Source organism: Lontra canadensis, unplaced genomic scaffold (genome assembly GCF_010015895.1).
Source record: "Lontra canadensis isolate GAN:19392208 unplaced genomic scaffold, GSC_riverotter_1.0 scaffold118, whole genome shotgun sequence".
NCBI lineage: Eukaryota > Metazoa > Chordata > Mammalia > Carnivora > Mustelidae > Lontra > Lontra canadensis.
In genome coordinates this window covers 3,858,404-3,873,681 of record NW_022631112.1, presented here as the reverse complement: position 1 = coordinate 3,873,681, position 15,278 = coordinate 3,858,404, and the positions used below count along the sequence as shown (strand labels likewise).

Here is a 15,278-nt window from a genome sequence, read left to right as displayed (position 1 = left end):
AAAGAAACAAACGAGAGCGCCAAGACTTTTATGTGAGGAAGGAATCTACGCATAGTCGGTATTTTAGACACATGTGGTATTTAAGAGAATAAGGCCCTGTTCGGTGACAGCTTTATAATTCCATTTAAAAATGTGTAATAGAGTAATTAATTAAGACTTGTGATCTTTTTTATGGTGTCATCTAAGCTTAAGTAGAGCGTAAAAACATTTAAAGTTTCCCTTATTTATAAGCTTAATTGATTAGTTTCTAGAAGAAGTTAGGATTGGGGAAGATTTTATATGTTGTTAGAAAAACTGAAGTACTTAAAAAGAAATATTAAATTTATAAATGTATTTAGAAGTGTTTGAAGTGCTGAGCTAAGCTTGTAAATAGGACCAAGCATTATTTAAAGGCTCTCCAAAATTAATGCTAAAATTTGCTCGACATATGGAATAATAAAATTTCTAAGTTGAACTTAAAAGCCTAAAAAAGGCTTTTAAATTTTTTTTATTTTTTTAAATAAACTGAATATTGATTCCAAAAACATTAACTGAATTATTAAATGAATACTAATTATTAAACTTATTAAAATACTATTTTTAAATCCAAACTTAAACTTATTAGTTTTTTAAGGAAAAGGCCCACTGAAATCTTTTCTGCGAAGGAAATTGACTGTTCAGGACAAGCGGGATTTCCCCACCCCCGTGCCCTCCCCTCATGAGGTGTTTTTAGAAGTAGCTGGAGAAGAGCCAAGAGAGGCAGCTTTGCTTCTTCACTCCATCTGGAGACCCTGAAACCATCTCGCCATGTAGCTAGCTGAGGGGGCTATGCCCCTGACTTAGTTGTTCTGCTTCCTCAACCTCTACCAAGCCAGGACACTTCATGGGATAGAGGAAGGATGATCACTGGACATGGGGTAAAAGAACCCAAGCCTCAGTTTCCCCACCTACAAAATGGGGGCGCTACCTGCCTTGCACAGTTGTTGTAGGGGTCCGGATAGTACTTGCACACCAGGGCAGACTCTGAAGCTCCCTTTTGCTGGAGCTCTCCTGGGTTAGGGCCAGGAGGTTCTCGCCTAAGCACACTGGCCAGGAAGACTCCCACTTACTTCTAGGCAGGAGAACTTCTTCAAAGAGAAGGCCGTGTGCCAACAACGGGCACATGCTCCGGGCCCTGAAGGACTCTCTCACCGCAGACAGAGAGGGGACACGCCCAGAAGGAAGCAGCTGTCTTGGGAGCAAAGCAGCAGTCCTGTGCACAGGATTAGCCCTGTACAGGGACTGGCGGCCTTGGGCTGGAGCAGGAAGGGGAAGGGCTGCAGAAAAGAGCCAAGTCCTGGCCTCTATCTGTGTTCCCAGGTTGCTGGGCCACATAGCCTCAGAGGGAACATGACTAGGCAGCAGCATGGGGAAAGTCTCTGCCTGTGGAGAAAGAAAAGTGGGTGAAGGTCTATTGTACAAATAGGTGAGAGGGAAAGAGTGGCCATCAGAATTACGACTGTCCCATTAATTCGTCCAATACACTTGACTTAGAGAACTTTCTCTGTTTGCTAAGCCCTAGGCAGGCAAACACAAATCCCACATATCGTGGCCTTCCTGGGATAGCACCTGACACATGCAGAGGCGTAAGTGTCTCTTACCTAGAGAAGCAGTGGGCAGGGGCCTTGGGGGTGGGGGGCAGCAGGAAGGAGGTGAGAGGGTGTGGGGGTAGAAGGCAGAAACATCCAGTGAGACAGACACCTGTTCACAGGGAGTCACAGAGCAGCAAAAGCAGCTGGGGGCCAGCTTGGAAAGGACCTTGAAGTCATGTTCAAGTGTGTGGATGTTATTGGAAGCCTGGGAGAAGTTTATGTTTTAGAAAGATCCGCTCAGCTGTCCATGGGGAGAGATGGCATCTGGAGCCAAATACAGGGAGTACCCAGTGGCACAAGTCCAGACGGGAGGATGAGGGCCTGGCAAGCACGTGAGATTAGAAATCAGAGAAAAGTCTGAGCAAGAGACTCCAGAATCTTAGTGTGTGTGGGAGTCCAGGCCTGGGTGGGTGGAGGACAGGCTTGAAGGCCTCTGGACACTGAGACCAGCACCGGCCTGCCCTCTGGAGCCTCAACTCTGTGGGGCCCCCAGCACTCCCTATGGTGGCTTTTCTCCTCTCGGAAGAGACGCTGGCAGTGAGGTCAGCAGAGGCAGTGCCCACGAAATCTTGAGATAAAGATCATGCTGTGTTGTCAAGGTGGGACGGACAGAATCATGGGGCCTTAAAACGTGAGAGGAGATAGAATATAGGCCGCTGCGATGCACATGTGAGAGCGGTTCCCCCCACCGTAACTGGCTTTGATGCTGGAGGAGGTGGCCCAGGAGCCCAGCATACAGGTGGCCTCCAGAAGCTGGCAAGGGGGAGGGAACGCATTCTCCCCGAGCCTCCAGCAGGGGCCCTGCCCTGCTGACACCTTGATCGTAGGCCCATGAGACCCGCGTCAGACTTCAGCCTACAGAACTGTGATAATGAATGTGTGTTTTAAGCCACTCAATGCCATTACCATCGGTGGTCACTTGTGATGGCACGTCAGGCAACAGAAGCTGACTGTAAGGCCAGCTCGAGTCAACTGCAGAGAGAACTTCTCCAGCCACCCGACCCAAGGTCGCCCTCTCCTCTCCTCTCCTCTCTCCGAGCCACCGCGTTGTCATTTGACTCCCCTGGGTTGTAGGTCGTTATTTGAAATGCCTGTGTTGACCTGATCGCCAGCCTGCCCCCACTGGATTGTCCCCAGGAGAGCAGGCAGACCCCTTGCCGACTGTCCATTGCTGCATCCCCCGCTCCAAGAGAAGGGCGTTCAACACAGTGGGAGCTGCCCCCCGCCCACGTTCGGTGGGTAGTTGAGCAGATGCAGAACCCAACGTGACAGTGCCCCGGTGACGAGGAATCTGCCGCGGCGCAGCTCTTTCCCACCTACAGCCTCTGAATAGTCAACACAAATGGCCATGCCCTGCTTTGCACCTCCAGGATTCTCGGTCAGCTTGGGTCACACCCCGTTAAATGCTCTTACTAATAACCCTTCAATCTCAGGTCAACTCGGCTCCGGCCACCCTGGGAAAATATATGCAGAGTAACAGAGTAGATTGAAGTCTCCTCCTGCCAAATAAAATCGGAGGGGAGTGTACGGAGAGAGTCCTTGCGTCGAGGTAAGCGTCCCCTCCGGGTCAAACGCTCAGGGAGAGCCCGAGCTGGCTTTAGATGACTGGCCATCCCAGACTTTGTTCGGTGTTTTCCAAGCTCCTCAGACAGCCTGCTGGTCCAGGAAATGACTTGCCAATCCAGCTGAGGATGGCAAACAAAACCAGGGGACGCTGGCTGAGGTAAGTCTGCTGCTGAATCCTGGAGCGGAGGCGACAGGAAGAGGGACATGGAGGCAGGAAAAGCTGGCTGAGGGCATGAGGACAGGACGCACCAGGAGCCAGGGGGGACCGCGGCGCTTGCAGATCCTGTCAAGCCACACAGCACGGGGACAGAGTGACGTGTACAAAACGATGTTTATTGAATCTATTTTGGAAACGGACAACATGAAACGTTTTTGGGTTGTGAGCTCACCCAGAGCTTGGAGTCGTGATGGCTTCCTGTCATTAAAACACAGCCCCCATGAGATCCTAGCTTCATCTCACAAAGGGAGAAAAAGAGCTTACAAACACTACAGCTGTCACCCTCGCCACAGCTCTGATGGCTAAAATGCCCATAAACATCAACATTTTTTCCGTAGAGTCTGAAATAGGCGCTGCGCAGTATCGGGCAGGACATCAAAGGTGAAATCGCCAACTGGCTGACAGTCATCAGCCTTTGAGTGTACGGGGGCTATCCCGACCCTCCGGTTCTCCACCTAACAGCTCCCGTTTAACCCACGACTGCTGTTCTCCTAAAGGAGACACACAAGGCATTTAAAAGCGTATATATCATGAATGTTGTAAACTAAAAAAGCAAACCCAGGCATGATTAATGACTTTGCCTGGATCAATAAATACTAGTCCCAAGGGCTAAGTGTACCAGTAAGGACAGACACCACCAGTCAAAGAAACCATCAGGCTGTTACTTACGGATGTTCTAGATTGCTAATGCACTCATTAGCTAATGCTAATGGACCTCACCCAACGCAGACACAGAGATGATTTCTTTTTGTTTGAAATTCTCCGAAGATCTCCCTGGGACATTTCTCTTCCACATTCTCTTAGAAGAATAAAAATGAGACAACTTTTTAAAACAAACTTTCCATAGTACAAGCCATCCAAAGCATGACTCTGGTCATAGTCCAGATCTTCGCCCAGAAGGGATGTGCCGTCAAGGCTCAGATATGCTTAGAAGACCTCGTTCCCTGCCAGCGGCTCACACTGTCCTCGTCCCCTCCCAGCCACCTCCTGCCATACTGGAAGCCAAGCTGGCTCGTGCCTCATTAACAGTTTCCAAAGACTAACAGGACACTTAGAAGGTACCAGAAGGATTCAGGAGAGCCTTCTCTTTTTTTTTCTGGAGCTGTTACCAGTGGGGCCAACAGGCAAATACAGAGAACAGTGGTTCCAGATGGACAAAGAGCCCAGACCTGGAGGGAGCAGGGTCAAGGATTCAGCACAGTACCAAAGCCTGGTGCCCCAAACAGCACATTGAGAGCTCAGATGTTAGAAATTCCAGGCACTTCTTCAATCACAGGGAATGAACATCTCTCTAAAAGGTCCTGCCCACATCTCCCTCATCTTCCCCTGCTGTACAGCACTGAGACATTCCATCCACCACGACCCTCTGCTCGAGGCAAACTGAGGCTCCCCACCTCGGTGCTGTAGACCGTGACGCTCACAAACGCAGGCCACTCTGGATTCAAGTCCGGCTGCTTCCAGTGCTCTGCAGCTGACCAGCCCCAACCACCACCCAGCCTGCACTCTGAGCCACTTCCAGGCTCCTTTCCTAAGGGGGGGGAAGTTGTTTATTTTCTAGTTTGAAGACAAACCCCCTTGGAAATGAGCAGGGCAAGATCCTACGTGCAAATATTTGCAAACTATTTTTTTTTTTTTGAAATGATGCACATTTAAAAAATTCAAGTCAAATCCAGGAACAGACTACTTGGTTGGCATCCACTGGCCCCACACCCCACAGCAGGAAAATGGTCAGTTTCTGAAATGAGAGAGGAACAAAGGCACCAGCTACTCCACCAGGGAGGTTAGTTCTTTGTGCTTGGGAGAAGGCTGGAGAGGGGAGCGCTGAGGCTTCGTCAAAGAGGGGGGTTTCTCCAGCCGTGTGGCCCCCAGGACCAAAAGCTAAAGGCGGCACGTAGCATCTGGATACAAGTGAGAAGGACCCTCACCTGCCGGGGTCAACTCTTCCCAGGAATTCCGAAAGCGTAATAAGGAAGGCGCGTTCCCAGCGTCCTGTTTGGCAGGAGCTGCTGCCTGCTCTCGCTCTGCTCAGGGGAGGAGAGGTACCGCTCTAGGAGCCCCGCATCACAAGCCCCTACGCGGGAGCTCCGGAGGCCAGCGCACCCTTGCCAGAGTCATGGGCGGCTCATCCGACCTCCCGCTGTCATGATGCCAGGGGCCCTGGGCAATATGGTCGGGAGCAGCCGACAGCACTAATCCGGTGGAAGAGCCCAGAGAGGAGTATCCAGAGGCCAGCAAGCAGAAAGAAAGCATCAGGCCGTTGGGTCTGTGTGGCTGCAGAGAGGGGGTCACAGTCATGAACATGGAGAGGTTCACGGGGCACTTGGGCTCGGCCTCCAGGAGGAGCCCCTTGGTGAGCCCCCCTCCCCACTGACCCCGGGGATGGAGCCGTTCTCATCAAAGTGGCAGGCCGGAGCTGGGAAGTCCTGGGGCTGGGCGTTCAACCGAGGGAAGCACAGTTCAGCTCGGAGTCCTCCTGGCTGCCCGCAGTCCCCTGCTCCAGGTCATCGGGGCTGTCGGTGATGTTGGGCTCGCTGGAGCACTGTCGGTGCGGGGGCGAGAAGCTGGCGGGCAGGAGCAGGCACTGGTCCTCCCCGCCAGGCTCTTCACCCAGGCCCGAGTGCATCATGGTGGCCATCGCCAGCAGCTGGATGTCCGAGTGGGCGTTGGCCACCGTGTGCCGCCGCACGCTGCCGCACTTCTCCAGGTAGGCCTCCCCCTCCTGCTCCGTCAGCGGGGTCAGGGCTGTCTCATTCAGGGGCCGGCTGAGGGCAGTCGTCGGGCAGGCGTAGCTCAGGACCGCGACCTTGGGCCGGACCCTGGAGTGGCGTCTGGCTGCAAGAGACAAGCCGGCAAAGGCGGTCACTGGGGACGGGTGACGGGGGTGCAAAACCGGCGCATCCGTTTGGGGGAAGAGGGAGGTGGTGGCTCCACGTCCAGGAACAGCTTGAGGTACAGACCTGCTAAAAGGCCGGGGAGGAACCTGACACGCTGTTCTTGCAGCAATGCCTGCGCCTGCTGGACGCGCCCCCAACTCCCACTCCCGCCAGAGCAGGGGGCCCAGAGGGCTTTCCAGGGGTATCTCCCCTCTTTCCCAGCTGTCTCCCGAGCTTCACTGCATTTGCCCTGTTTCCTTTCAACTAGTGTCCTCTAAAGGCCTGGGCACTGGCCAGACCAGCTTCTAGAAGACAACCTCTGGCTCTGTTCAGCAGAAAGTAGGGGACTCTCGGGTGACAGTGATGACTTAGCCCCTGAAGCCCAAGTCCAGCTAAGAGGACCTCGGCTATCAAAGCGAGGGCCATGGGACATCCTGACTAGGACCACACGCTCCTCCCACCAGGTCAAGGGGCCGACACCAGTGTTCTGTTCCAGTCATCCGCAATTCCAGCAGCATTTGTCAGCACCAAGGAACAGGCGAGGCTCCACAGATGGCCCTGTGGAGGCAGACCCCAAAGGGGAGGCCTGGCCACGAATTAATGCAAAATCCCCACATTCCAGAAGCTGCCTTGCTATGCACTCATCTTTTGACTGAGCCTTTTGACTCCTCCTAAAAATGGAGCTCAAGTCATGATATGCTATTAGCCCCACTTTACAGATGAGAAAACGGAGTATCAGAGGGGTGATAATTGACCTACGTGCACACAGCGAGGCTGCAGAATGGCTGGGAGTGAGGTGAGGTCTCACTCTTCCCAGAGACCCCCACGAAGCACATGTAACTAGAAAGGGCTGAGGATCTCCAGGGAAGGGCGAGCCAAGTGGATGGGGTTCCGAGGCAGAACAAAGCGGATCCATGTGTCGGGGAGGACGTACCCTGGAGCTGGGCCTTCCGTACATGAAACCCCCAGAAGGGGGAGGGACAGCCACTTTAAGCCCCAGAAGCAGCCTGAGCCAGGTCTGAGCAATGGGCGCCATCCGGCCACAGGCTGGCTGGAACATGGAAGACATGCACAATCAAGCAGGAGAGCCCTTGAAAGCCAGATGGAAGCTTCTGTGATCAGAGAAGCTGTGGGGGACGGGGTAGGTTGGAGGCTGTGCTCCAGAAAGATGCACATTGCAGGTGCTACGCCGGGTTGGAGCCTGAGAGGCCAGAAGTGAGGAAAGCCGGGGCAACGACAAGCCTACATCCTCTTGGTCTTGGGGCGGTTACCTCCTATGCTCCTTAAGAGGTACCCCACCTCTTCCCCCACATTGGCACTGCCTCTGTCAGGGGCTGGCTGGCGGACCCCAGGGAGACAGAGGACTGAGAATGGAGGCCTGAGGACCAAGTGGATTCTGTTCAACATTCCTCCTTCTACCAGTGCACACCTCCCCAGCCATCCAGCCACCTAACCCATCTCATCTGCCCTGGCTTTCCATGGCTTCCATGTCCCTGAGACCCTGAAGACCCCCAAAGAAACCTATCCCTTTCTCAGCAGGGGGAGGCCGCGGGCAGCAGGGGAGAAGCGTGACAGAGTGGTGTTCTGCACATGGTCAGGATCCCAGGGGAAGACCTGGATTCCAGAGGGAGAGGAAACCATGTGGCTCAGAGACTGTCCTTGGGGACATGCAGCCCACTCTGCTTTAGTTCACTCTTGGCTCTTGCCGTGGATCCGCAGGGCCCAGACATGCTCTGTCGTCCCTTCCAGAGCTCACGCTCCTAGATGGGCGTGTCCATCTGCAAGGCTCTCGGTGGCTCCTGTCACTGGACAGTTTTATAGGTCCACACGTACACCTCGATGCACATTCAGTGAAGACAGGTTGAAATCCTAAGCCTTAGGACTGAGTCACCACGTCTGCTGGCTCTGAGCCCCAAGGGAGCGGACAGGTAATAAATAATTACTTCTCAAAACCAAAGAATGATATGCAGAGTGTTCCCATCCATTTTCTCACTGCTGGGTTCCAATCTCCCTTTGAAACACCTGGGCTACTCTCACTCTTCCCATTATTCAGATGAGGAAGACTGAGGCTCAGCCCAACTCTCGTAGGCTCTGAACGGCAGTGCCCAGACCTTCCCCACAGCATGCTACTGTGTCTCAGGGCTCTGCAGCTGCCCTCAGAAGAGGCACTCCTCTCTGACACCACGAACAGCAGACACTATCCCCTAGGAGGTGCCAAACAAGAGGCTGGTATTGGCCGGGAGAGGCTGGGTCAGTGGCTCTTCTCTTTGGGGAAGAACAAATAGACAAAATGGCAAGGAGCAACCAAGAAGAAGAATCCATGTCAAGCATTGGCCGAGGTTCTCTTGGGAGCACGGGTGCTCATACCCTCAACATTTCTATAATGTTCCCACAGTGTTACAATAACCATGCATTTCTTTCATGATCACAAAAATCAATTAACTATAAGACAGAGGCACCAGAAGAGTAGAAAGAAGCCAGGATCCCATTAACGAACCATCCTTTAAAAAAATGCGCTTGAAAACAATTCGTTTGTCTCCTGCCAGCTGTTAGAAGCAAGCACCTAGGACTGGCAGTTGTAAAATCTATTGTGGCCCAAACCCTCAACCAGCTGGGCTGGAGACTGGGCTAGACCACTCTGTGAGCACTGGTCACACGCAGATGCAGGAAGACGAGAGAGCAGGAGCTAAGGCTGGGCCGGGGACACAGGGTAAGCTGAGGGCCTGGGGGACAGACAGTGGACACACACAGCATCTCTGGAGGAAATGACCATTTGTTTGATGATTTCTGGGGGGCCCCGCCCAGCAGAATGAGCCAGAAAAGTCCTTGCAGGTTTAACAGGAAGCAAAGACAAGAGGCCACTTCAGCTGCTGCTGAGAGAGCTAGAGCCACAGTGAGGGGCAGCTCCCCTGAGACACCTGCCCCCTTCTTCGACAGAAACTCTGAATTGTGATGTGCAAAACCCTGCGGTCACTGCCGAGAGGGAGAAATGTGAACAGGCCCCGGGGCCCGCCACAGGAGCCTGAGCCCAGTGCGCGTGCATGAATGTGTGTGCCCGTGTGCGGTGGGGGGTCGGGTCCTGGCAGCCGTCACTAGCCGAGCATCTACTGCGGGCGGGGTACTGTATCACAAAAGGAGGTGCTTTATCGACATGCTCGTCTTCTGACCATTTTGCAGAAAAGGAACCTGAAGTCAAGATGCTGAATGACTTTGCAGCCTGTTAGTGATGGAAGCAGGATTCAAGCTGAGGGCTCATGGCAGAGCCCCCGTTTGTGCCCGCTGGGAAGCCTGCACACGAGTAATCATTTGGACAAGGTCAATGAGTACAAGGTTAATGAGTACAGAATTACCGAGTCACTCTACTGTACACCTGTACTGTAATACAGTATTGTGTTAATACAATACTGTATGGGACCTGTAAGGGAATTAAAAACAGACACGGTCAACCAATGGCAGGGCAGAGGTAAAGGCAGGAGCTCACTGGGAAGTCAGGAGAAGTCCTAAAGAGGAGTCGTTTCGGAGGGCTGGGTTCCAGACTGGCAGATGGACAGAACCCAGACATTCACTCACTCGCTCCCTCAGAACCGAGAGTCGTGCTAGGGCCTGGGGTCCGAGGGGCTACACATGCTCCCAGCTCCCAGCGAGCTGACAGGCTGTCGGGGAGACTTGACAGGTCATCAGGCAGAACCACACAGCATGGCAAGGGCCAGGATGTGGTCTGGGCTCCATGTAGGGAGAGGCACAATCTCTCATCTGGAGTGATTCCAAGGAGGCCAAGGCCACCCTCTAGCCAGTGCCCGTAAGCCAGCCGGTATCAGCTCTGCCTGGGCCCTAGAGATAGGGCACCTTCTACCTTCTCTGTGCTCACCCATCTGCTGCTCAGAGACTCAAGTAACTCATGCCAGGCCACACAGCAGAAGCCCAGCCCTTGTGGTTTCAAGGCCAAGTTCCTTCTGTGGCCGGCCCCACCTCTCTCCGTAAGGCTGTTCCCTGCTCATGACTCACAGGAGTGGCCTAGGACTCTTCTGCCTTCTGGGGGGAATGTTTTGATTCCCAGGACTGGGTGTGGGCAGAACAGAGACCGCAGGGGCCTCTGGGCTGTGCTGAGTCCCCTGGGCAGACAGTGTTTCCTCGATAAGCTCCCACAAGACTCCAGAGTCAACCTCAGACAAGCAAGCCAGCTGCGTCCCCAGTGGGGTCAGGCCACACACTGGGCTGGGAGCTGAGACCGCTACCCACACCGGGGCCACCCCCCACCTTCCCAGCCTTCTTGTCTGTACTGGGGAGAGCCAGGCCATGCCACTCAGAGAAGGAAATCTCCCTTAAAGAGACCGATTAAGCTGTGGACACCCGCTGGGGGCTGAAACGTATCCTTTCCTTGCAGGGGTGCCTTTCGAGCTGGGAGAGGAGCTGGGCCCTGCCAACTCAGCCAGCACCCACCTCCAGCCCTCCTCCTCCTGCTTTTCACACGGGGTGGGGCCTGGGGGAGCCTTTATTCCTTCCTCACTCCCCAGGCGCCCTGCGGAGCTCCGGGAATTCATCCCCCTGAACCGGAGCCGACAACGGCAGCTCCTTTCAAACCCCTGGAGAAGCAGAGCCTGGATGAGGCGGTCCTCAGTGCCTCTGAGGGGCCCTCGGTTCCCAGGCCTTTGATCTCCCAGGCGTGCAGGAGCGGCCGCCATAATGTGGGTGTTGTGACTTCCGCACACCAAGCCCACTATGGGCATCTCTCTCCGGGCCCCGGGCACCTGGAAGCCCACCAAAGCCTACTTGTCCTGAGGAGAAGTTACAGTATCTTGAGGAAAAGGGCCCTCCCCCTGGAGACATAACGGAGGAAGATCTGTGGGAGGCCAGGGCTTCTGCGGGGGAGAAACAGAGCACGCTGAGTGTTCTTGAGTGTTTGCTCCGAGGGCCCCGGAAGCAGCCAGGCCAGCCGCCTGGAAACTCTGGGAACTGGAAAAGTAGGATGTGGGCCTGGCCTCTGACAGATTTTTATTTACTTATTTTTTAAAGTTTTCACCCTTCCTCCTCACCACATCCCCACTGCCCTGGGAAGGTGACTGCTTTGGAGGAGAACCGTACATCATATAGTCGCTCCAGCATGACTTCAACATGAGCCTCCGACTCCTCTCTCTCTCTCTTTCTCTCCCTCTCTAGCCTGTCACCCACTCCACCTCTGCCACCCCAAGCCTTGCACGTTCAGTGAGTGAGGCTCCCTTCACAAACCCACTGGCCTGTCTCACAGCAAGAGGGCCTTTCCAAGCATCCCCATGGAGTCAAACAGGCTTGGGCAGGTGCCCCCGAACCTCCCGGGAACCACTCCTCAGGAGCTTTCTTCCCAAGTCGGAGCCTGAGGTCAACACAGCAGTCACCCCTCAGTAGGCTGTACAATGAAGACAAGCACCTGGGCAGCACCTGCGGCACGATAGGCATCTGGTAAGTGGTGGCTTCTGAGATGAGCCCTCCAGCTGTCTCGGACCATGCCCAGCCCCGGATGGGCCCTGAGTGGACCACGGCAAACCCTTCCTGGGGCTTTACACTCCGGTTGGTGGTCTCTACGCTCCTCTCCTTCAGGCAAGACAGAGGTTATTGTCTCCATTCTACTAAGGGGAAGACTGAGGCTCAGGGAGACCTCACTTTATCTGGCAAAGGGGTGTCCTCAACAGGGAAGGGCTCCACTGTGACCATTTTAGCTGTTCAGTATGCAGAGGTTCAGGGTGAAAGGTCTGGCCCCGGAACCCTTCTGGGCTGGGGAACCCCCTCAGCTGTCCCTCGGTAAAAATCACCATCAGCTTCTAGAAACTGACAGGGGTAGGCAGGGGTGAGGTTGGAGCACGTAGGAGAGCTGCTCAAGTGTGACCAACGTGGGGCTTTGAAATCCCAGCTCCAACAGCCACGCAACCTTAATCCTCATTTGCCTCACCTGCAAAATGGGTACAGTGGGGCCCACTCTGTGGTAGGGTATCTAGCCCACCTGGCAGAGGGCCTGATCAAGAGGTAGTCTGTGGCCGAGCCTTCCCCGAACACAGGCCACTTTGTAACTCTGAAGGTCTTTCAGTTCCTCAAAGGCTCCAACCTCCTGTTCCCCACTGGCCCTACCCCAGAGCCCTCCCAAAGATCCTTCCCTTTGCCTGGGACAACTGAGTAAACGGGGACAGCAGATTAACTCAAATTCAACCTACAGGACACATCTCAGGTATCACTTCCTTTGGGGGGGCCTCCCCTGATCTCCCAGTCCAGGTGAAGGGCCCCTTGGCTGATGAGCTTCCCCCCACCCCCAAGAGTCCCTGTACACAAATGAATCATTGTTTGTGATCTATTGTTTGTGACTTCCCCCCTGGACTGTGCACACCACAGGGCAGTGACGGGTCAGTCTGAGTCATGGGTATACCCGCAGCACCACACCTCACACGGCACCTGGGGGAGGGCCTCAGGACACATTTGCTACAATAATAATAAAACAATCAAAAAGGGTCCTTTTCTTTCCCCTCTGCCCCTCCTGAGACAATAGCCCAGACGGGAAGACTGTCCTTGGTATAAGAAAACCTCAGGCCTTTATCATTTGCCAAAAGTATGTATTATTCTGAGTTTAACTGGAAAGCCAAAAGCATCCCTTCTTAGAGTAAGTACTCCTGAACAAACTTCCAAATCTATCCTTAATCCTGGCTCTAGGCCCAGCTGATGGCCAGGTCCCTGCCACGGCCCAGTTCACCCGCTTGTATCCTGATATCTGCCTGATTCCTCCCACCATAGACAGGTTAGGGTTAAGGCTGAGCCAAAGCCAGAAGGTGGGCTCCAGGGAGGGCAGAGAAACGCGGCAGCCTGCTTATGGCTGGGGAGGCGGGGGGACAGTTTTCCTTCAGCTGGCATTGTCACTCTGGCTTGCACCAGCTCCTGGGTGGAATGAGCCAGTGATCAAGAGGAAGGGGGGGTGGGGAGAAGAACCCGGCAGGAGGGCTGGGGCCAGCACCCCAGATGTGTGGTGGCTGGTATCTCCAGAGACTCATGAAGGGGCCAGGAAACCTGACAGCCAGCCCTGATTTTCCTGCAGTAGTGAGGCCCGGGAAGGGGCAGAACCTCGCTGGACACAGTTCCTCTGCCCTTCCCTTTGAAGCTCAGCTACAGTTCCACAGAATCCAGGGGAGCGGGGCAAAAGATTCCAATTTCAGGGAATCCCTTGTCGCCTCTGCCCCTCTGTGTAGGTGCTGGTCTCCCCTGCCCGGGGTACAACTGCCTGTCACCCACCTAAATAGATAAGTTTTTGAGTGCCTACTATATGCGAACCAGCATTAAAGTTGCTGCAGATAGGAAAATGCCTGCATTTGGGGGGCTCTCATTTCAAAAGGTAACTGAAGACTGTGTCTCGTGATAAGCCTATTATAGGACTATTTCTGCATCTGGACTGCAGTTTCACAGAGAGAAGGAACAGATCCCATCCACCTCTAGATTCTCCAGGGTGCAGAGTGCAGAGGCTGACACTAATGCTGGCTTTAGAGCCACCAACAGGACTTGCCCCCCATTGAGGAGCGCCTTTCCTTGGCATATAGGCCTTGGCGGTACCTACAGACAAGGAGGGGGGAACAGCTGTTCCATTTCATCAGGCCAAACACAAAACGAGCTGTTTTCCCATCTCAAGCTGCTTTCAAGGGAAAATCCACTACCGGTGGTTTTTCCACTCAAGTGTGTGGGGGGATGCGTGCAACCAGGCAGTTTCTGGTTATCGTGTACGGAAAAATGAACACCGCAGGCACACAAAAAAGATCAAAGCCACCGATCAAAGATGCAGATCAGACAAGCAAGACCACAGAGGCGCAGCATCAGTCCCCCGGGAGGGATCGTGAGGCGGGGAGGTTACCTCGACACAGGCCAGCGGGAAACACAAGTGATTATTTACACGCGCAGATCGGCCTGGACCCACAGCAGCAGCAAAGAGCTTGCGACACCGTCCAGGCTCAGGAAGACATCGCTGGCAGCTCTCAATGGGGATCCCCGCAACCCAAGAGCCTTGCCCCTTACCTGCCATGTACGTGGGACCCGAGACACCGCGGTCCTCACTGATGCCCAGGAAGGGAGACACCACTTGCTTCACCAGTTCCTCCAGCTGCAAATAACCCTCACTGGGGCCCGTGGGCTCATGGACACTCTGGAAATAAACAGCCAAGAGAGACAAAGGTCAGTCAAAAGCGGCCAGGGCCAGCTGGCACGCAGCCAGCAAATCCCGATTGCCCTCCTGCTACATTGGAAGCGGGGACACTAGCAGGCAGCATCCTCCTGGCTGGAATGAAGGAATCTGAGGCCCGAAGCCTGAGTCACTTGCCACAGGTCACAGTGATCAGAACTGTGCCCCCACGGCATCTCCTCCCACCGGGCCCCAGCCACGCAGGGCAGACGGGACAAGCCAGCTCAGGGCTGAGGTCTGACTGGTCCCGACCGCAGTCGTCCCACCCCACTCTCACAGCAGCTGCTTCACGCTCGGCAGGCACTCTGCACAAGCACTTTACATGGACCAAAGCACAGAGGTCTCTCAACAATGCAAGAAGCCAGATGCCCCCATCATCCCCCTTCTGCAGATGAGAAAGGGGGCTCGTGTAACCCAGGACTGGAATGCAGGCTGCTTTGGCTCTGAGCCCATCTTACCGCTACTTGTTAAGGAGGCTAGAAAAGAACGAGGAATAGAATTTAGCATCAAGATGAAGAGTCAGTTCAAAAGCCCAACATGACAGGCGTCCTCAGGGCTAAGCCTGGGCAAATGCCAACTAACACCAATGACCATGGTCAAAAACAAAAAAAGGAGACCAAAAGTGACCAAGGTTCTCCAGAAGACCAGCAGACTCTTAGGGAATCCAGTTTCTCTCTGGAAAGGACTCGAAGCCTTGCTGGGTATCGAGGAGTTGGAGGGGAGCAGAGCTGCTGTGCTCAGCCCAATAGGATGTCCCACCGAAGGCTCACATCGGAAGGGAGGGCACATCACCTTCACTTAAAAAGTAAGAACTCCCCACCATGCTGGAGTTT

At 54.2% G+C, this 15,278-nt stretch overlaps 1 protein-coding gene across 10 annotated transcripts in view; it reads right to left on the bottom strand.

Moving 5' to 3' along the window:
* Positions 1-5,711: 5,711 nt before the first annotated feature.
* Positions 5,712-15,278, bottom strand: part of PRR5L (proline rich 5 like) — a 143,296-nt gene continuing 133,729 nt past the window's right edge. For 9 of the 10 annotated variants that reach the window (XM_032840955.1, XM_032840957.1, XM_032840950.1 and 6 more), the window contains 2 exons: positions 14,283-14,409; positions 5,712-6,225 (listed from right to left, as the gene is read on the bottom strand). In XM_032840955.1, the coding sequence (XP_032696846.1) occupies positions 5,831-6,225; positions 14,283-14,409 (522 nt within the window). In that variant the 3' untranslated portion in view covers positions 5,712-5,830. The remainder of the gene's footprint in view (positions 6,226-14,282; positions 14,410-15,278) is intronic. The other variant, XM_032840960.1, reaches the window with a different exon arrangement.